Here is a 21740-nt window from a genome sequence, read left to right as displayed (position 1 = left end):
ATTATTATATTTATACATGTATGTAACTTGCCATTTGAGTTGGTGAGGCAAACATCAAAGCAAGCTAAGGGAGTGCAAACTTTTATTTTATTTTGTTTCTTTTGAGTTGCTACCATGACTGTTGTATAAATAGTTGTGCATGACATGAGTTTCCCAAGCAACAAGTTAAGCTAAGCAATTCTCAATTAGCAAAAAAAGCTATCTATCCACTCAAGCAATGGCACCAACCGTAGAGACCCTAATGACCATTCCCTCGGATCTTAATGAATTTGTGATGCTTCAAGGGAATGGAGTAAAGGGTCTTTATGAAATTGGCCTAAAGAGCCTCCCCAAGCAATATATCCAACCTTTGGAAGAAAGGATGAGTATGGCCAAAATTGTGACTCAAAATTCCATTCCCATCGTTGACATGTCCAATTGGGATGATCCAAATGTGGCAAATGCAATTTGTGATGCAGCTGAAAAGTGGGGTTTCTTCCAAATAATCAATCATGGGGTGCCCCTCCAAGTGCTGGACAATGTCCAGAATGCAACTTATAGGTTCTATGATTTGCCAGCTGAAGAGAAAGTTAAGTACACAAAAGAGAATTCACCATCCAATCATGTGAGGTATGGATCTAGCTTTAGCCCTGAAGCAGAGAATGCCCTAGAGTGGAAAGATTATCTCAGCCTATTCTATGTTTCTGAGGATGAGGCTGCAGCAACATGGCCTCAAGCATTAAGGTAATTAAATCTGTAACTTATTTAATTAACAATATCATAGTATAATTGTTCCTTTATTTATTTTTTATTTTTTTACTTTTGCCAACAATCCAATAATTTTCTAAAAATTAATATTGCAATCTTTGTAATTTGGCCTTTAGAGTTGCTCATGAAACCAAAGTTCCTTTGGTTACATTTGTTTGACGAAATTATAATTTGCTTTAATTTTCATTCTCTATTGGTGAGGTTTAGTTAAAAAAGAGAGAAAACTTTTAATTTTTTTTTTCTCTTTTTCATTGTAAAAACCATATTTTTTTTTTTTTGAGTCATTTGAAGTCAATAAGTGGTAAAGGATGTTTGAGTAGTTAGTGACTAGGACGACATCTTAAGTTCAAACTTATGTGACATTTATGATAGAAAAATATTGTTTTTTATTTGAATTAATAATTATCGAAAAAAGTTTTGACAAGAAAAAATTTGCAACTCAATACTCACAAAATATTACTTCACCTTTATTCTAAAGAAGAATTGATTTTCGGGATAAATAAAAAGTTTGGGCTGAGACTCGGCACAAGTGGAATAACAAAGTTAATTTCTTACATATGACATCAATTTATTTGTATTTGTTAGATCCATGAAAGGGGTAAAAGTTACCATAGATAGAATACAATCACCAAGAATTGATGAAATAACTATAATCATTAGTTTTTTTTTTTTTTTTTGTTTTTTTAACTAACCCTAATTACTTCTTTGAGAAGAGTAGGTCCTCAGCTATTCTTAGAAGTTTTAACAATTTAAGTTGACTATGAAACTAATCGTGATTCGAGACTTAATCACATTTAAAGCTCTTTGCGCTAGCTCATAAATGTATTTGGTGGGAATTCTTGCACTAGCAATTACATAAATCATGTTTCTATGTACATAGATTTTCCGTGTAAAAAATAAACTAATGTTAATGTAAAGATTAAAATGATATAAGATAAAAAAAATTTAAATATGAAAGAACCACCTAAAAATAATATATTTTTTTACAATTAAAAAGTTCTAACAAGAAATAAATTGACAACTCAATAATAACAAAAAAATAAAAATAAATTGGACTTATTTTCAATTCAATTATTGGTTCATTATTTTGACTTAAAGGTTTACCAACCTTCTAATTAATTTTAAAAAGTGAAAAGAGTGTAACTTTATATTTGAGAATTTTTTGTTTTCATATCCCTCAAACTATATAAGAAAAGATTACCCCAAAGCACATAAATTAACTGGTAAGGGATTGTTATCTCAAGTTCAAGTCCCTAAGAATACAGTTGTATTAAAATTTGGTAGGAAGAACTTTGTCATTCATATGATACGTCTCTCCAAATACCATTTTTATCGAAGTTATACACTAATTTTGCTACATGACATTTTTTTTTTGGTTAATGCTACATGACATTTTTGTTTGTAGGGATGAAGCACTAGAATTCATGAAAAAATCCGAAACTATAATTAAACAACTTTTAAGTGTGTTGATGAAGAGGCTAAACGTGATGGAAATTGATGAGACAAATGAATCAATGTTAATGGGTTCAAAGAGAATCAACTTCAACTACTATCCCATTTGCCCTAACCAAGACTTAACGGTAGCAATAGGGCGCCATTCCGATGTGTCAACCCTAACCGTTCTTCTCCAAGACCAAACCGGCGGCCTCTATGTCCGGGCCGAGGACCGTCATAGCTGGATCCATGTGCCACCAATCTCCGGTGCCCTAGTGATTAACATTGGTGATGCATTGCAAATAATGAGCAATGGTAGGTATAAGAGCATTGAGCATCGAGCTGCAGCCAATGGAAGCAAAACTAGGGTTTCGGTGCCCATTTTTGTGAACCCTAGACCCTCTGATGTCATTGGTCCTTTGCCTCAAGTGCTTGCTAGTGGGGAGAAGGCTACGTATAAAAATGTGCTGTATTCGGATTATGTGAAGCATTTTTTCAGGAAAGCTCATGATGGGAAGATGACCATTGATTATGCCAAGATATTTTAAGCTATTCAACTCCTTTATTGTTAGCTATCACGTTGAATATAATTTAAATAAACATGTGTGATGATAATGAAGAAGCTTTGAGGTTTAATTTCATATTGGCGTTGTTAAAGTCCCTTATGTTAAGCACTTATGGTCATTTATCCCTATTATACAGAAAGCAATTACTGAAGTTTCTTTGCTCGTTGTTTCTTTTTGCATGTATGGTCATTTATACGTACTTTCAGATAAAATATATAAGATTATATATGAGGTCGTTTCTCGAATCGGTAGTTTTTCTTTTATAAGAAAACTGCAAGAGATTTATAATATTTACCAATCTTAAAAATAAAATAAAGGAAAATTATACATACACATGGGAATGTTATTCTTGTACTATAATGTAAAAGTAAGAAGTTTTATACTTATTCTTGACTATTGATCCACTTATATTTAATGACTCACTTAACTAACGAATTAGAATCATTAGATATAAGTAAGATCAATAATCAAGATTGAAAATATAATTTACTCTATGTGACTCATATATATAAAATTTCTTCACCTGTTCATTAGATATAGGACTAATTTGGTCAGACCTACATAAAAGTGACTTTCCCAAGATAATTTTTTTTCTTCTTATTTCCAAGATTTGAATTCTAGACCACTTATATAAAAAATAAATTCCTTAGATAATACAATTTATATATAATCTCACTTAGAAATTTATGCAAATTGAATTATTGCAAAATTAATACATTATTATTATTTATGGATTTAATGTGTCTAAAGTGAATGTAAATAAGTTATCTACATTCGCTCTAAAAAAGCGTCGTTTTGAGTTAAAAAATTAAAATTAAAAAGACTATTTTAACTCTGAAATAAATTATAATTACAAAAATATCTTAATTTTCGCCTCAAAACAACGTCGTTCTGGGTTCACTGTAGATGAGTTATCTACATTGACGGTAGAAAAAGTGAACCCATTATTTATTGCATAAATAATACGATATAAATAGTTTACATTAAAACAACCCGTTAATTTGTTTATTTTATATAATCAAAATTTTCTCCTTTCGTATAATGCCTAAAAATTTAAGGTCACAAAATTATAAAATCTCCTGTAAATTATAATATAAAAATTAAAAAGTATACTTAAACCTTATTTATTCGTATTTAAAGTTCATTCTACTGGTACAAGATAAATAATTACTAGTGTGTGTATTGTTTTAAGGGTAGAAATATTGCCCAAAGCCCATGGAACAGCTCACTCAACCTAAGGTGTCTTCTTTTTATTTTTCATTTTTATCCATCGATTTATCGATTATTCAACTAGTTTGATTTGAGCCGAGTAAGTCACATGGGTTGCAAGGGTAACTCAGTTGGCAATGAGTTTACAAAGATTTGCTTGGGTCAGGAGTTCAAACCCTGTCTCAAGCAAATTTTTAAAAAATCTTTGAGGGGCCAAAGAACTTGTCTCAAAGTGATCCGAGGAGGTTATGTGACCCCCCACTTGAGAGGCAGGAAGTAGCTACATTTGTAGAGATTCAAACTTGAAACCATTGATTAAAATGAAGTAGCCTCTTATCATTTGATCCAAATGTTTGATGATATATTAAGATTTTTTTTTTAAACCAAAATGGGTTAGATAAGATTGACCCATAGCTTAATAAACCCATTATATATATCTTTTTAAAGGAATGTTATATTTACAATTGTGATAATCCTTTAAATTAATAGTAAGCATGATTAAGAAATTATAATTTTGCTAGCTAAATTCCAAGTTATGACTAAAACTAAAACATAATTAGAATTATAATATATGTAGGAAATGCCAACTAATGGGATGCATGTTATCAATGTGGCGTGTGAGACTCCAACCCTTGAAGTATGCATGTAAGCCACCTCATTTTCGGCCATCCTACATGGACAACACTTGTCCAATTGAATCAGCTACCTTACCTCACCTAAGCTACCTTCTTCTTTGCTCTGCATGCTTCGGCCATGACTGTTATTCTAGGAGGAACTCAAATTCTGCACTATTTGTGTTTCGGCCATGCATGGCTGTTACAGCCTTGAAAATTATTTCACATATGTAAATATTTCTGTTTATAGATAATGTTATAAGATGTTCTTAGTAGGAATTATGACTGAATTTAAATTGGCTGATGTTTTAAATATGTTCTGGCCGTCATGGTATATAACTTCAGCCTATACATTTATGTATGTCGTATATGTTGTATGTTAAAAGGGGAAGGGGCTGTCCTTATTGGTATACATATATGACTCATTGATGGTAATGGAACCATAGAAAATAGAATTGATAAAATTAAAACCATTACATGGCCTTGGTTCTGATTTGTGCATATGGTAAAACAACCCTAAGACAAGAAAGCCATAATGTGATAATGACATGTTGGAGGCCAAGCTTAGCTAACTAATTTGGATCCTATATGAAATGAAAATTCTGCTTAGTCATGATGTAATAATGAGGATTAGGACCCCTGTTGTCCATGACATTCTCGGCCAGGTTAAGAAACTAAGGATAGGAAAACTTGTCAACATGCCTTATGTGTTCTGTTTTGGTTATAATTTAATGATAAGAACCAGTACTCTATTGGTTATGTGACCCTCGGCCAAACCCCTTAAGAATGAGAAATAATAGTTAGAAAAATTAGAAATCGGAGAGGGAGGAAGCAGCTGGCTGTTGTCATCGGCAGTGTTGTGTTTATCGGAGACCAAATCCACAGTAACCATCTTTGCAGAGAAACAAATCGTTGCTTGAATAGAGAAGAAAACTATTCTTTTCGAAGAAAGAGAAAGAGCCGTTTATGACTTATGAGATAATGGAAAGTTGAAATATAAGGATTTCAAGGGCCCACTTGCTATTTAATAGTTTAAGGAAGACTAATCTTATCTTTGCAAAAAAGAGTTTTTTCTCATCCCTGCACTTTTTTACTAAGTTATATATTTCTCATACAATTTCAGTTAATTATGTGATTAAATAACTAAAATTTTTATGTGTCAATATAATTTTAGTTAATTAAATATTCTCATACATAAAATATAATTATAAGGTTACCCTTTTAATATATAAAAGGTTATTCCCATATTCTTAGGAAAAAAACTCTTTTAAAATTTGTGTGAATTTAATATTTTATATGTTAAGGTATCATCTTACGATCCATATTGATTCTATGATTTACGATTTTTTTATCTCCTCCTGATCTTAAGTAAGATCTCGATCTTAACAACATTGATTCCAAACACATAAATCCAATTTATTTTGCTCCTTTTGAATATTTGATTAGTTACGTGACTTATTATGGGTTACTATATGTATTAAATGTAAACTATATTATATATATTAAAAATATTATTTAATACCAAAACGTGTACTAACGTGTCAAAATTTAACATTTTTTAGAATTAACGTGTCAGAGTGTCGTGTCGTGTCCCGTGTCCGCGCATTATAGGTCACAAAAACCTTTTTTCTTTTATAACATATTACAACTATTTTATGATGTTGTAACAAAATCAAATTAATAATAGTTACAAAATAATATTAAACGATAGCTGTTGATTTGATTTTGATCTAATAACCATAAAATTGTAGTGATAGAAAAAAGATTATAATATAACCTCTCCCGTATTTTTATATGAATTGAACCAAATCATTAAACTGATTTCAAAATTAAGATATTTTTATTGCCCAAAATATTATTTTGTGGATGACTCGAATTTTGAGTTTTGTAACCATTAACATTAATAATAAAATTTGCACCAATTTATGATCTCGTAACCGTTATACTAATAAAGTATTAACTCTTTCTCATTCATGATTATAATCTTATATATGAACTTGGTTGCATTGAAAAATGGTTTCAATTATTTTTTTTTCGAGATATTATTGATCTGGATAAAATACAGTAGGTCCACTAAAAGTTAAAAATCCAAAATCAAGGCTCAAACTCACAAGACCCAACATAAAGCGCGATGATCGCGCATAAAGGATCAGAGGGCGCGATGGATTCATCGCGCCTAGACCGCCTTTTAACATAATTTCAGAGATAAGGAAGCAAGCAATGATACAAGTGAAGATCCACCGCACCATTAAACAAATGAACAGAAGACAGCACCAGCTTGCCACCATTCTAACAAGATAGTCTGACATAATGAGATAAGGCTAAGGAAGCATCAGCTGAACCTACAGCCCACAAACAATCAATCAGAAGTCACCTACAACCCACAAACAATCAATAAGAAATCATACCGCCTATCAAAGCAGCATCAGATTCACTATTTAAATATAGGGTACATGCCCATGTATGATAATCTAATTCAGTAAGAATACCACATAAGCCTGAATTTGATACTGACTTGAACGTCAAAGTGTCATTGCAGGTACCCCTCCCAGTCTGATCATTGTGGAACAGTGACCATTTTGCCACTGTTGGCCAATAAAATTACCAGACTGCCACGCCAACAGTAAATTTTGCCAAAATATCACGTGGCATATTTCGCTACACTGTGTAGCAAAATATGTGTGCAAATAATTCGCTACACAGTGTAGAGAAATATGCCACGTGACATTTTGGAAAAATTTACTGTTGGCGTGGTAGTCTGGTAATTTTTTTTTTGCCAACAGTGACACTTTAGTCATTGTTCCGATCATTGCGCCAAAAGAGAATCATACCCAATGTATATCAACAACTATCAATAGCCTAGAAAATAGATAGCTCAATCCAAAATCTTCTCACATCAACCATGGTGTGATTAAGGTAGGCCCGATACTTAGTTGACTAACGCAGGATGTATTGGTTATAATTATAACTTATTTTTACTTATGATAACCTATTTTTTTGTGTCAGTTATATAGTTATATTGTTTACCTGTTTAGTTTTACTATCTTTACTATCTTTATTAAATATAATAATATTTTTCTTTTATTTTTCTCTTTTTTATTTTTCTCAATTAATTACATCAATTATTTATCACCGTTATAATCATGTGATAAATAAAGATTATAAGAGTAAAAAAAATTAAATAAATAGACAATATAACCGTCGTCGTAATCTACTTGTGATAAAAACGTAGTAAGGGTTGAAAGATTAGACAGGTAGGCAATATAACCATTCCATATCATTTTTTATTTCAGGATGAAATTAAACTGAATCAAATTATATCCATGTGTTTTTATTTTTTTAGTCTAATCTTAACATGGTTAACCCCTAATGTTAAACTCTTCATCATCGTACTTAGGACGAAACCATTAACCATCTTCCCCCGAATCTTGAAAGTGTGAAATTGCGTGCTTGAAGAGCAGAACGCTGGGAGAGAACGACAACAATTCCAGAGTTTACTTCACTTGGGTACGTGTTGTAAGATCTTTTCACGGTTCTGCCACTGTTAGTTTTTCTTTGATTTATAAATTTTATGATGAATAAATTTACTGTTTGTTTCTTTCATTTGTAAATTTTGATAAATTTGGAGCCACTGTTAGATATTACTTACCAGAACTTTGCTTGTACGGCAGTACAGCGGTTCCGTTCGGCTTTTATGGTTTTAATAAAAATCGAACCGAACCGCTTTGAACACAATTGGAACTGCCGCCTGTGGTTTGGGTCACGTGAGAGAATCATAGCCATACAAGTGAATCAACTGTCATAATTTTATAACTATTTATTTTAATATATTTTTTTCCCTCTTATCCTGCAACGATTGATTCATCTTTGTATGATTATTATTCTCTCACATGACATGATCATGTTAAGTAACAGACGAGAGGATTTACTTCTAACATTTTCCCTATCAAGTGGTTACAACAGAAAGCCACGTAGGATAAACTAACTAACTGCATGGGTGTAGCAACATTAATCTAGGGAGGTGCAGCACTACAGTACAGCACCAGTTCAACTAGCTAACACCGTGTAACATTACAAGAGAGTTTTTACTCTAGTAGTGTTTAATTCATTGAAGATTGGTATTGGTGTTCAGTCATTGGAGATTGATTTTAAATTTTTATTTTAATGCATTTCTTGCCATTGGTATTGCTGTTCTTTCATTGCAGATTGATTTTGGATTTTGGAATGTGCTTATGTTATTGTGGTAGTAAGAGGAATTGGAATTTGAATGCATTGAGAATAATATTTCCTCTCTCTTTATCATCTTTGTTTTGAAGCACTTTTTCATATATGATCCTGTTAGGCTGCATATGAACTTGTCTAGGATTTCAAGATATTGATTTTCTTGAAATGAATCTAGGTCTAGGCAATTTGAATATCCTTATGACTTTCTATGTATCTTGTAAAATTTCTTATAGATGAAACTTTCCGACCTTGTTGATAACTGATAGCAGTTCTTACACTATTATGAATATGGGAATGGATTCTCTAATGTGTGATTTCGCATGATTAGGTCACGTGAAAGGTTCTTAACCCTTGACAGATAAATCAATGGTTATCGTTTTTCCACCCTGTATTCCAAATTTTTTTCTCTTTTATTTTTTTATCACTGTTGATTTGTCGATTGACCGTTAATAACCTTTCACATGACCTGGTCATGTGAAATCACACGAGAGGATCCATCTCCAACCAAACAAAAATAAAGTCAGATCAGCTAATGTCTTGTTGATCATAAGAAATGCATCTCCCCCTTTTTGTAGGTATGGATGTAAAAGAAACTATTAAGGACATAGTCCCTTGGGATGGGACTCTCTCTTCAAGTGATTTTTTCCTTTCTGCTATTACATTTTCTGAAAAGTGGAAAAGGTTCAGTTCTTCCATTCCACCATGGCTCTGGGTCCCTTGTTCAAAACATCATTTGGTTTCTTCTCATAAGGTGGGTCTTTTGTCATTAGATTTTTAAATCCACTGCCTTATTTTTCTATGCTCAGCAGATTTTTCTGTGTGTCTGTCTCTCTGTCAGGAGGAAGGATACTTATCACTGGAGAACATGTGCCTTATCAAATCAAGTGAGGTCTGTCAGCAATTCAGTATACTACTAGCTCCTTAAAGATGGAATTTATGTAAGTTAGTGGATTGTAATTGTCATTACAGGATGAAGAAAGTAATAGAAGTTTGACGTGGAAAGAAGAAAGCAACATCTCACAGGGAGAAGAGCCCTTTGATTATGCCACTTTAGTATGTATGGCCTAATTGGTATTCCTAATCTAACTTGTGTTTTATCTCACACTGTTTGAATTTGGTTACTATCATTCTTGGCAGTTTGAGTACTCTTTCCTACTACTAACAATATTGTTTTTCTTCCATTCTACTAGGTCCAGAGCATGAAGTAAACCACTATGATTTTCATATTGTCTACAGTCCTTCTTATAGAGTTCCAGTGTTGTATTTCCGTTCATACCATAGCGGTATGTTCATCTATGCATAATTATGCTTTTCATGAAAACTGTGAATATGAAAACCAAGACCACTTTATGGTTGTTTTGTTGGAAACCTGGTTACTTGAAGTGATCCAGTGATCTTATTACAACATTTATTCTGTTGTATGTGGATACTAGAAATGCTGGCTATGTCACAAATCCTGCATCTGATTATATCTGTGTCAGGTTGGAGGGTGTAAGGGCATAGCCACAATGCCACTGTAATTGAAGCTGCTGTGGATTTGGGAACTATGATTTTTTTTTTTTTTTTTTTTTTGTGGTAGTAAAAGATATTTTATTAGAAAAATGAAGGGAAATACAACTATAAGGAGGAAAGTGCTGCTTTGTATTCTATCACCAAGGTTGGTAGTGTTGACTTTCTTGAATCCGATTGATTTTGAAATTAGGTCTTTTAAATTTTCTCTTCTTGTCTAGTACCTATGAAAAATAACTCTTTCTGTATGCTGAATTGCACTATCACATATCTACATCTGCATTCTTATGTGTCAGTGTACAATTAAATATCTTTTATTTAAATAAATGATTTTCACTATATATTTGATACAGTGTTGTTGTTTGATTATGTAGATGGACAACCTTTGCCGTTCAATGGAATTGAAAAGGACATTCCTGGTCACTCTGCAAAGTTACTATCAGAATCCAAATGGACATTTATAACTCAGGAGGTGAATAACTTGTTTCCATCTTTTTCCTTTTCTTTTAATGTTCTTGTCTTTTCAATAGTTTTTGTCTTATGAATTTCAATGATTATTGTACTACTAATTTTGTTTATGTTGAAAATACCAAAAAATGTATCAATTTTGGGTCCACCTGATCTTTGCTTGTGATTATTTCTCTAATGAAATGAGTTTTATGAATAGATATGGAAGGATAATGCAGAAACTAAGGATAAGATATGCCTTAAAAAGCTCCATTAGTAGATCACCATAAAAGTACCATTTTTGGTTTGTAAATAGAAATGGCAAAAATGCTTTTTAAAGTTGAACATTGTTCATAAAATATATAATGCAATTCAGGGATACTTGTAGATAGGTGAAGTTAGCAAAAAAATTATTTTCATTTCAGTTTGTAACCAAATCTTATATTAAAAATAACCACAATTAATCTGCACACCTTACCACCAGTTTTGTTCATAACCCCTGTACTATACATCGAATAATTTAATGTTACATATATTTATATCTTGTAGGAACACCCATATTTAAAGAGGCCATGGTACAAATTACATCCATGTGGAACAAGTGATTGGATGAAGCTGCTCTTCCTTGGTGATACATCTTTGAATATAAATGGTTTTGTTATCGAACAGTATCTGGTTTCCTGGTTCTCGGTCATTGGACAAGTGGTTGGTCTTAAAATTCCTTTGGAAATGCTGGATACTGCAGTTCCTAAGTCTAACAAAGAAGCTCACTCATGCTTAACACAAAATGAAATAAAGGAAACGTGAAAAAAAGTCTCTGCACCCCACTTCACTTTTATTGGTGTAGTTGTCATTGTAAATAGATTGATGTTGTTGGCCAAGCATCAAAATGATTTGTAAAATATATTTTTAAATTCTACCACTGATGCAATTGGACCATAATATGCAATGGTGAGTGCTAAATTTTAAACTGAGTTTTTTCCAAGGGAAGACGACTTAGTTGCATATGGGGAAAAGGTTTTTCATTTCAATTCGAGTTTAATCAAGTATAAACTTAAACTTGAAATCTACCTACATTCAAGTTCAATATAAACTTAATAAGCAAGAGTGCATAATGGATTTGTTTTAATTATTGCTATGGTTAAAGTAAGTTGTTATTTGGTTTAGTAAATATTGGTTAATCATGAATTAAAGGTGGGATTATTGGCTATTGACACTGTTGATTACTTTTAACTCCTTGGTTAAATAATTTTACTTAAATTCAAACTTTTCAACATGTACATCTTAATAACATTTTTTTTAAAAAATTTACACTTTTTTAACGAAGATAAAATGTTACTTTTATAAAATGAATTACGTATATATTGAAGTGGTACTGTTGGAAAATAAATGCATACAAAATGGGAAGAGTTTTTTGAACTTGAACATCGACCAATGCTTCAGGCCCGTTTTAATCGAATGTTAACATTATTTTATTTTCAAGAACAAATGTGACAATGCTCCAGAGGATTTGTGATGCTTCAAAAGGGTAGAAAATTGTTGGGTTGGGTTCCCCTATTTAATGCTTGGCTTAGTATGCATATATTTATTCGTGTGTAATTTAGTGTTTGGACAATCCCCTCAATGAATGTTCCTATTTCATCATTTTTTATAAGATTCTAGAAGAATAATAAGGGTCTTACCCTGCCTATATAAAAGATAGGAAGACCCTTGTGAATGGGTTATCATTTATGAGAATTCTGTGAAAAGAAATTTGAGACTGACCATTTTCGAGAAAAATTTTGTAACTAGCATTGTTGGTAAAATTTGAGCGTAAACCTCCAGTAATACCGGAAAACTTAACTCTTGCACTCATACTATTTCATAATGGAAGATTTTTCTGAACTAAGTCATGTGTTTTTTACTCCTCTACATTAGATGAGATTTTCCATATTAAAATTTGCTTTATGTTTTTCTCTCCATCTCTCATTTCTGTATTTTCCCCCCTTGTTCTACGATTTGGCCGATCGGCCTCCAAGTGCCAAGCTATGAGCTCTACATGACGACTTGCAACCGCTTCCGCGTTGATCAAGGGACCCATCCCAACAAAAACATCTTTTATAATGTTGCATCTCCAACACTTAATATGGTGTGGATTGAAGAGACCATGCCTGCTTTATGCACCATTTCAGCACTGAAGAGAATATGCTTCAAACTTCAAACGTAAAAATTCAAAAGCATCATTACGCAACAAATTTTGAATTAATAAACAAGGGATCAAAAGGAAGAAACAACAATATCCAATTCTAAGTAAGGCTAAGCAGCTCCTCACCAAGTTTTTATGTGACCATGTATCCGTAAGTATCGGTGAAGGTAAAAAGGAAAATACATGTTTAATAGGTGAATCAGGAATTTTAACAGATGCAGATTTGGCAATTACATTTCAAGGCTCAAAATATCATGTTTATATTACTCATCACATTCTTCACTGTTCATCATCCCTTTCTTTTAATGGTTTCATACAAAATTTCGCAACAAATACATGTTTATATTACTCAAAATTTCAACGGCATCAACAACTCATCACAATACAAGAATAATGCTTTCTCGCATGTTACATCTTCCAAACTGGCAATCTTCTATGAACGTTGAAGAAATGCATCATGTATAAATTGTCTAATTTCTTCATGATTTCAGGAACCTTCATTATGTGTTCTGTTAAAGTGAACAAGGAATTCTGTATTACCCTCAGCACCTTTGAGAGGAGACTCAATCCAACCTTTACTGCAGAAACCTAAATTCTCCACACCCTTGATAATCTTCTCAAGAACCTGAATTGCAGAAATTAATCACTTTCCCATTTTCTTCTATTATTTACAAGTCAACATGCAGTGTTTAAATAGTTTTTGAATTTTTGAATAGTTTCTACTCTACACAATACCCGGTGCTGCTTTCCAGCTAGGCAGTGCGTGCAACTCTCCAACGCTAGGCCTTTCAACGAAATAAGTGTTTGTGCAAGCAGCAATGAAGAGAAAGGTACATAGACCTTAATACTTAAATCGAGACAGATAAACTACTCACTACTCAGATGTTTGTGCTCTTGTGACTTCTTCTATATTTCCCTTTTTCCTTTTCTCCTAGCCTTTTTCTTGAATCACCCATTAAATTTTGTTTAGAGAATTAAGAATGATGTGCACATGAATGAAGTTTCAACATTGCATGGTTTAGTTACTAATGCTCACCAAACAGCAGTTATTATTCCTGCATGGTCCTGACTATTACCCTACATTGCTAGGCACTGCAGTCATTAAGAAACAGATTTTGAAACAGTCAATATATATGTAGTCCCTAATGGAGTTGAGTTATCATAATACACGAATCCAATGTATAACACAAGACAGACCATAGATCGAAGCTTCATTTGTTGGTAGACTATCGAAACTTCATTTATTGGTAGATTTTCTTAGACCACATCCTTCTTTCAGTTTATTATAAAATGTTTTTTCTTGAAGTATATGAAATAAAGAACAGAATCCACCAAAAATATTATTACATATGAATCACATTATATGATGAGTGTTGTAAGGTAGAAAGTAGAGGTTGATCTTGCCTAGAATTACATCTTTACAAAGGTGGTTGTTTGACTTCTCATTTAACAAGGCTTGTGTATTTATTTTGCAATTTTTTATAGAACCAAAGAGCATAGAAAGCAAAACAACTGAAAAGGAAATTATATTTTTAGCTCAAAAGAATTCTCCAACCCCGTTGTATAACAATTTGAGAGGCTCGCGAAAGACACCATAGGCAAAAACCCACAGAGAAGCCAAAAACACTACTCTGCCCCACACAAGATGATAAGGCTGGTCCCTGGTTTTAACTAAGCAATTCCAAATCAGCTGGAATTTAGAAGGGGATAAAATTGAATTAAGGGCAGAATATAAAGCAGTGTGTTTGTGCGTATGTGGTTCCACATGGCACTTGTCTTTAAATAGTTAGGTTAGAAATAAAAACTATTCATGTGTCTTCACCCAAAAGCTTAAGCATTTGAGATAGTTGGTTCATGACATGATATCAAAACTTTTATGACATGTGATCTGGAGTTCAATACTTGTTACTCCCATTCTTCTAAATAAGAATTGAATTTCAACACAAGCTAGGATAATGCAGGGTTGTGTTCCATATAAAAACCATTTATATCTCTTCACCCAACCAATAGGTTAAACTTTTGAGATAGTTAATTCATGATAAGTTCTATTTCTCCAAATTAGATTTTGAACAATGTTGGGAACAAAGAAGCTGATAAGCTATAGTCAAAAATCACGCACCTCTTGATGGACAACGGGATCTTTCACTATCCCCCCTCTTCCTACCTGCAGAGAAGATGATATTCAAATTTAGAAATAGTATTTTGTTCATCTTTATTTCTGGGAGATTGGGACCACAATGATGATTGTTTTATAAAAAACTATACTCCCGCTTGTATTCCGTACTTGAGATCTACGAGCTTCAAACTGTGGTTTAACCAAAGTCACTAATGCTGCATCTTCCTTCATGACATTGACCACAGCAGGCATTACCTGTTAAAAGAATAAAAGAACATTTAGTGGATCAAGAAGATTAATCATACAGGTAATTCTTGAGAGAATAAGGAAACACGATCATGACGGTAAAGTTTTACTTTAAAAAAAGTTAAACTGAAAAGTTGTTGTTAATAGCCATATATATGGTAACATTAGAATGCCTTTATGGCTCATATACATGAGTACCCAAACTATTCCTAAGCCATCGAGGGATTGTGTAGTAAGAGATAGCTTATGTAAATATAAAATATTCTAACTAATTCAAACAATGTTTAAGAAGCAAAACACAAATCACAGTCACAACTTGGAATTTGTGTAAATGTAGGAGTCAAGATCCAATAGAGGGCGAGTTTGGAGCAATGGTAAAGTTGCTCTTTCGTGACTGAAAAATTACATGTTTGAATCCGTGAAACAATCTATTTGCAAATATGAAAGGGTAAGCCTGCATACAATAATTGCCCTCACCCCTCCCTCGCTAGTCGGGATATCATGGGGAGTGAGTAGGAGTCAAGACCAGATTTCTGAAAACCAGACTAGTCATTTAACAGGAAGAGTTATGGTTCACATTCAGTGTATCAACTAATGTAAAACTGGACTTCAACCAAAATCTTATTTCTATTTACAAAGACATAAATAATGTGTCTTAAGAAACATACTATAAATAGTAAAATTGTAAAACGTTTATTTCGTTTGCTAGTTTTAATTTAATTGATAAGGTTTACAAATGTTTTGCTAAAAAAATGACTATATGGGTGCCCAAGTTCGGTCCCCACATTGAGCATTTCAAGCCATTTTTAACTAAAATAACATGTCATCTTAATATGTTGCCATGTCAGAAAAAGTGCTCTGTCCAACCATCAAAACCAGAACAGCTCAACCAGTTCATCATAAAGAGGCTGGTTCTGCCAATGGTTTAACAGTTTTGACTAAGTTTGGTCAAACAGGATGAACCAGACTGGTAAACGGGCTAGTTTCTTACGGCTCTGGATTCTTTAGAGCTTGAAACTTGCAGCATAGAAAGGAAGAACGAAAGAAAATTGGGGAATGGAAGAAAAGGATCTGTTCATAGATGAGAAAGACAAATGAACACGCACAAGAGACACTTCTCTTGCCAAGGGGCACTCCCCTTTGTAAAGAACCATTTCAACCCAAAAGCTTAAGCTATTGGGTAAGGCTACATTAATGATTTTATATATCTCAACACGCCCCCTCCCACGAGAGCCCACTGGGCTTCAAGGGTGGACGATGCACAGGCCCACCTACCTGTGCGAAGAAAGAAATTCCACTAGAAAGAAAGTGGGGGGCGGTGAGGATCGAACCCGGTACACCGAGGCTCTGATACCATGTAAAGAACCAATTCAACCCAAAAGCTTAAGCTATTGGGTGAGGCTACATTAATGATTTTATATATCTTAAGCTATTGGGTGAGGCTACACTAATGGTTTTTATATATCTCAACACCCTTCAACTAAGCACTCTCAGCCTAATCGAATATTTGTCAAAAGCTGCTCCTCTAACATTGGGGTATTCCCCTTATATACAAGTCATTAGGCTTCCCTATTAAGCTACTAACTAACTAATTGCTTCCAACTACCCTGGCCCAATCCAAGGCCTTTTACAATCTCAGTTGTATCATAGTTTCTGTTTAGACTGGCTGGTCCAATCCAATTATTAGAACCATGTTATGTTAGGCACTGATCAAGAGACAGGCTATACACGGTAATAGGAGTATACAGTAGCCTGATTTCAAAGCTTACCAGAAGAATCGAGATGAATGCGAGGTCTAAAGTCACCAAATCAACGTTTTGCGGGAGTCCTGCAAGATATCTTAAATTTGTTCGCTCTATCACAGATACACGTTCATCTCTTCGAATTTTTTCAGCTACCTACGATAGTGAATCACTAAGCATGATTGATATGCAGTAAAGTACTACAGTTGGGGAAAGGACATGGGAAAATAAGAAGTGTGTATAAATTCTTCTAAAGGACATATAAAACAGGCAGATTCAGAAGACCATTGTTGAAATTATAGGGATTTAGGTACAGATGGAGGAAACGAATACTTAGAATAATTAAATTATATAACAATATAACATTATTGTCAATGATGTGATACAAAAGACAAAGTAATAACCCCTACTTATACTAATAGCAGACTCAACAAATAAGGAAACAAATTATAATATATACAGAAATAGGGAAACTAATCCAAAGATATCATCTAAGATACTATAAATTAATTTTAAGATATCATTTGATATTTTCTAAATATTCTAACAACCATGTTTTGACATTCTTGCTTAGCTTATAAAATAAGATATATTCCTCACCAAAAAATAAAATAAAATAAGAGATATTATTTACATAAGTTTACTGAACTTGCAAAAAAATATATCAAATTATGAAATTCAAACACTTAAGAATTAAAAAGGCATAGAGCCTCATAAATCAAATTCCAGAAATATACGTTCAAATAGGAATCAAAAAAAGAGAGAAAAAAAAAAAGAATTTTTTTCTTCTGCAAATCAATTTTCGATGAAGTGAAAATATTTTCCTTATAAGTTTTTACCCCCAAAAGACGATATGATGCTACCTGTCCATAACCTACGTCAACTCCATAAACATGTGATGCACCATACTGAAGTAAGCAGTCAGTAAATCCTCCAGTTGACAGCCCAGAATCAAGGGCTACTTTACCAGCAACATCAACACCAAGTTGTTCAATGGCAGCTTCCAATTTATGTCCAGCTCTGTGTTGATATAAAAAACCCAAACGACAATAGAGTTTCACCAAAGTTTCTATTGAAATATTATTTCAGGTAAATAGAGCTTGATGGCTTCACCTACATACATATTTGGGAACTTCAGCCAATATCTCCACCACAGATTTTTCAGACACAGGGGTACCAGCTTTATTTATAACCTTCCCATTCACATATACTTTGCCTGCATCAGATATGTTATCAGTTTTATTTAATAATTTATTTTCTTACCTTACAATGAATAAGCAGAAAAAGAGTCTAGATGACAAACTACTCTTGATTGCTAAAATAAACATTCACATGCATATTTAGCATATTGAGTCAAGGATAGGCAGCTCGAAGAAAAAGAAAGAAAAAGAATAAGGCTCTGAATTATATTAGTTGTAGCACTTTGTTTTTTGAGTTGTATTATCTAGTTCGATTATGCTGATTTACAAATCAGTTTATGTAAGACCCTAGGACTCCAGCTCACTCAGCTAAAAGGATGCATCGAGATACCACATCATTATGCTTTTTTACATCTCAGTGCAAACCACATGGCAGAGGATAACACTATTACCCTAATTTAACAACAAAAGAGGATCCATGGCTGTAAAAACATTTATAATCAAATTATTTTTTTATCATACAGGAAAATTTAAAAGAGAAGGGAGAGAGACAGACAGAGAGTACAACCAGAGAAGATGAAATCCTCAAAAATAGAAAAACATAAATAACTAAACTTATCCTAATTAACATTATTTATTCTACATCACAATATACATTTTACTTATTACTAATAACACACTTGAAAGAACCATGAACAAAATCACCAATGAGAGGCCAGAAACATAAACACATAAAAAAAGCAAATGTACAAGTGTATACAACTTTCCAAAATGTTTCAACAAGTTTGATTACGTATTTACATATCTAGCTCTAGCATTTTTCCCTCTCAGAAACGAATTTGAAAATCATTCAGAGACCCCTTTGACCATAATCTGACTATAATTAGGGAAAATACTATAAAATGCTATGCAATATCCACGCTTCTAGCCCAAATGGCTTTTGCCTGAGGGGGTGTGTTAGAGAATAATATAAATCATTAAAAAGGCCCTCATCCAACACCTTAAGGTTTTGGATTGAAGTGGTTCTTTACATGGTATCAGAGCCTCGGAGTACCGGGTTCGATCCTCACTGCCTCCCACTTTCTTTCTAGTGGAATTTCTTTCTTCGCACAGGTAGGTGGGCCTGTGCATTGTCCACCCTTCAAGCCCAATGGGCTCTCGTGTGAGGGGGCGTGTTGAGATATATAAAACCATTAATGTAGCCTTACCCAACAGCTTAAGCTTTTGGGTTGAATTGGTTCTTTACAGCTAGAATAAGAAATTATACAACATATCTAGATGCCACTTGATTTAAATTCAATTAATTAATATAACCTGAATGAGCAGGTCAACAGAGCATCTATATATTACACTGAAAATAAAAAATGAAATTAGTTACCTTGCAAAATCCATGACTGGATGACAGATCTACTATATTGCTGATATTTTTCAAGACATATTTCATCCAGCCGCTTTTTCCTTAAAATAAATGCACAAATACATACAAAGCATTTCAGTGTCATGAATACTTTTCTTTCAAGGAAAAAAAGGGGGGCGGGGGGGTAAAATATACTATTAATAGAAGGAACAAGGTAAACAATAGAATACTCCCTATCATAGTGAAAATGAAGAAGAAAAAGCAAACATATGATTGATATAAAAAGATACCAAAAGCATAACACTAGAAGGAAGCCATGTCATCCCAACATAAATCTTGTAATAATAACTATTTTGTGGGCATTGTTCACCCTTAAAGCCCAATGGGCTCTTGTATGAGAAGAGGTGCTAAAAATATAATATAATATATAAAACCATTCATCTGGCTTCACCTAAAACAGCTTAAACTCTCGGGAGAGCTTGTTGCTTGATAGACTTAATTAAGGTTTGTCATTTTTATTATATATTCATTTCCTTTTAGTCCTTACTTTCTCAATTTGTTCATTTTAGTTTCTCAATTTGTTCATTTTAGTTTCTCAATTTAACAATTATATCTAATGTTGTCCTTATGGTGATCCTCCATCTAAATTATTGTAATATAGTAACATGTCATGTTGGAAATATTTTCCATCTAGGACTACTACCTACTGAGAAAAAGGATTTTGTTGTTATTGTTGTAAGACTACCATTGTACTGCATCAATGGCTGTTTGCCATCGTTTTACAGATCAAGGATCATCAAAAGGATAATAGTGAATGTAAATTGTAATTGATAAATTGAGAGACCAAAATGAATAAATCAAAAAATTAATGACTAAAATGGACATGAATAAAAATATAAGGATCCAAGCCAAAAAAGGAAGCTATCTATTGCATAATATTTCTGAAATTCCTCTCCGGAAAATAGACAATAGAACCTAACATTGCACATTTCTAACAATTTTGACCCTCCTTTTTCCTTTAAAATAAGAAAGAAAACTACTTCACCATTTATGTACAACCAAATGCCTGCTAGGCAGTGTAATGCCTTGGTCTTAGATATATCCAAAATGACCTCACAGCATAAGAATATATGCCCGTGAAGCATTTAGGATGAACAGCTAAAGTGCTTAAAATACACACAGCAAATTAAGCTTTGGCTCCTACACAAGTCATTTAAATTGATTACGTCAAGGACCCTGAGGTAGTGGAACATTTAGAATCTACAGTGGCTTCAGAGCCTTTGACACAACAGTAAACTGCAAAACTTTCTTCATGCTCTTAAAGTGAAATGTAAAATCATCATCCTTATCAAAAGCACTACCACCATAAAATTATATAATTACCACCAAACTAATCAAAGAATTCAACAATGGTAGCATTACCACCAAGCACTAGAACTTAACGAGTACATTGTATATTAAGTCCAATGCTAAGAAGCTTATGTTACTCAAAATCATTTGTTTTATTTTTATCAAGTTGGTTAAAATACCATGACGAAATGAAGCAACCGCCACCATCATTGGAGTCTGGCAATATTTTGTTCTCATGAATGACACAGGTATGAACATATTGATTTGAACTACAAGATGTGAAGAAATGACATAGTGTTATAAAGCAAGGAAATCTTACTTCCTCACTGGTAAAACATTTTCTGATTTTGCAGTAGCATAGCTCCTAAAGGAAGTTGGAATTTGATCATTGACCCATCTCCCTAAAGTTAATTTCCATGAAAAACAACAACAGCAAAGTATTAGTGCACCACACATGTTACAATATACAGTTTTATAAAAGAGTTAATTTGTCTACAACTTGCATAAATAAAAGTGCTTCCAAGTTGTAACAACAACAACACTAACAATACCAATAACGTATGAAGCACCGACACTTCAAAAATACTGACGTGTCGTGTCCGACACTCCCTGACATTTCAACACTCTCCGACACTCCAACACGCGTTGTAGAGACTCAAAAAAAGGTTCAAAGGGTACCTTGCGTTGTGTTTTTAGTCTTAACTATTAGATTTGTTGGATTACGATTACCATTTTATTAAGTTTAATATAAATATTTGGAATATCTTATGTTTGTTTGCAAAATTGATGACAATTATAAGTTTAACTTCATTTTTTATTAAATTATTGAATATTAAATATAATATACACTACGTA

General features: G+C 33.0%; 3 protein-coding genes across 3 annotated transcripts; 2 read left to right on the top strand and 1 right to left on the bottom strand.

Annotated features, from left to right (window-relative positions):
• Window positions 1–217: 217 nt before the first annotated feature.
• On the top strand, window positions 218–2729 carry LOC133303318 (feruloyl CoA ortho-hydroxylase F6H1-3-like). Its single transcript, XM_061503207.1, has 2 exons — window positions 218–723; window positions 2153–2729. The coding sequence occupies exons 1-2, from the start codon at window positions 218–220 to the stop codon at window positions 2727–2729; spliced, it is 1083 nt and encodes a 360-aa protein (XP_061359191.1).
• Window positions 2730–7821: 5092 nt separating this feature from the next.
• Window positions 7822–11692, top strand: LOC133303324 (ubiquitin-like-conjugating enzyme ATG10). Its single transcript, XM_061503216.1, has 7 exons — window positions 7822–8077; window positions 9370–9545; window positions 9633–9683; window positions 9764–9851; window positions 9985–10077; window positions 10678–10775; window positions 11300–11692. Exons 2-7 carry the CDS (start codon window positions 9372–9374, stop codon window positions 11555–11557), a joined length of 762 nt encoding a protein of 253 aa, XP_061359200.1. The 5' UTR covers window positions 7822–8077; window positions 9370–9371; the 3' UTR covers window positions 11558–11692.
• Window positions 11693–13158: 1466 nt separating this feature from the next.
• Window positions 13159–21286, bottom strand: LOC133303323 (uncharacterized). The gene is given in 9 exon segments (XM_061503215.1): window positions 13159–13560; window positions 15055–15099; window positions 15220–15306; window positions 17067–17195; window positions 17903–18059; window positions 18153–18229; window positions 18231–18255; window positions 19557–19636; window positions 21205–21286. Coding segments are annotated over 8 exon segments (672 nt in total). The 5' UTR covers window positions 19571–19636; window positions 21205–21286; the 3' UTR covers window positions 13159–13422.
• Between the last annotated feature and the right edge of the window lie 454 nt (window positions 21287–21740).

The sequence above is a fragment of the Gastrolobium bilobum genome, unplaced genomic scaffold (genome assembly GCF_033153095.1).
Source record: "Gastrolobium bilobum isolate Gb01-03AN ecotype WA unplaced genomic scaffold, APGP_CSIRO_Gbil_v1 utg3921, whole genome shotgun sequence".
NCBI lineage: Eukaryota > Viridiplantae > Streptophyta > Magnoliopsida > Fabales > Fabaceae > Gastrolobium > Gastrolobium bilobum.
The sequence above is the reverse complement of the archived record's forward strand: the minus strand, read 5'-3'. Positions and strand labels throughout refer to the sequence as shown.

Bases quoted from the DNA above. Each gene is read 5' to 3' on its own strand.
- LOC133303318 (XM_061503207.1), top strand. From the start codon at position 218: ATGGCACCAACCGTAGAGACCCTAATGACCATTCCCTCGGATCTTAAT. The intron at 724-2,152 runs GTAATTAAATCT...TTTTGTTTGTAG, and splicing joins ACATGGCCTCAAGCATTAAG to GGATGAAGCACTAGAATTCA.
- LOC133303324 (XM_061503216.1), top strand. From the start codon at position 9,372: ATGGATGTAAAAGAAACTATTAAGGACATAGTCCCTTGGGATGGGACT. The intron at 9,684-9,763 runs GTCTGTCAGCAA...TTGTCATTACAG, and splicing joins GCCTTATCAAATCAAGTGAG to GATGAAGAAAGTAATAGAAG. The intron at 9,852-9,984 runs GTATGGCCTAAT...CCATTCTACTAG, and splicing joins TGATTATGCCACTTTAGTAT to GTCCAGAGCATGAAGTAAAC.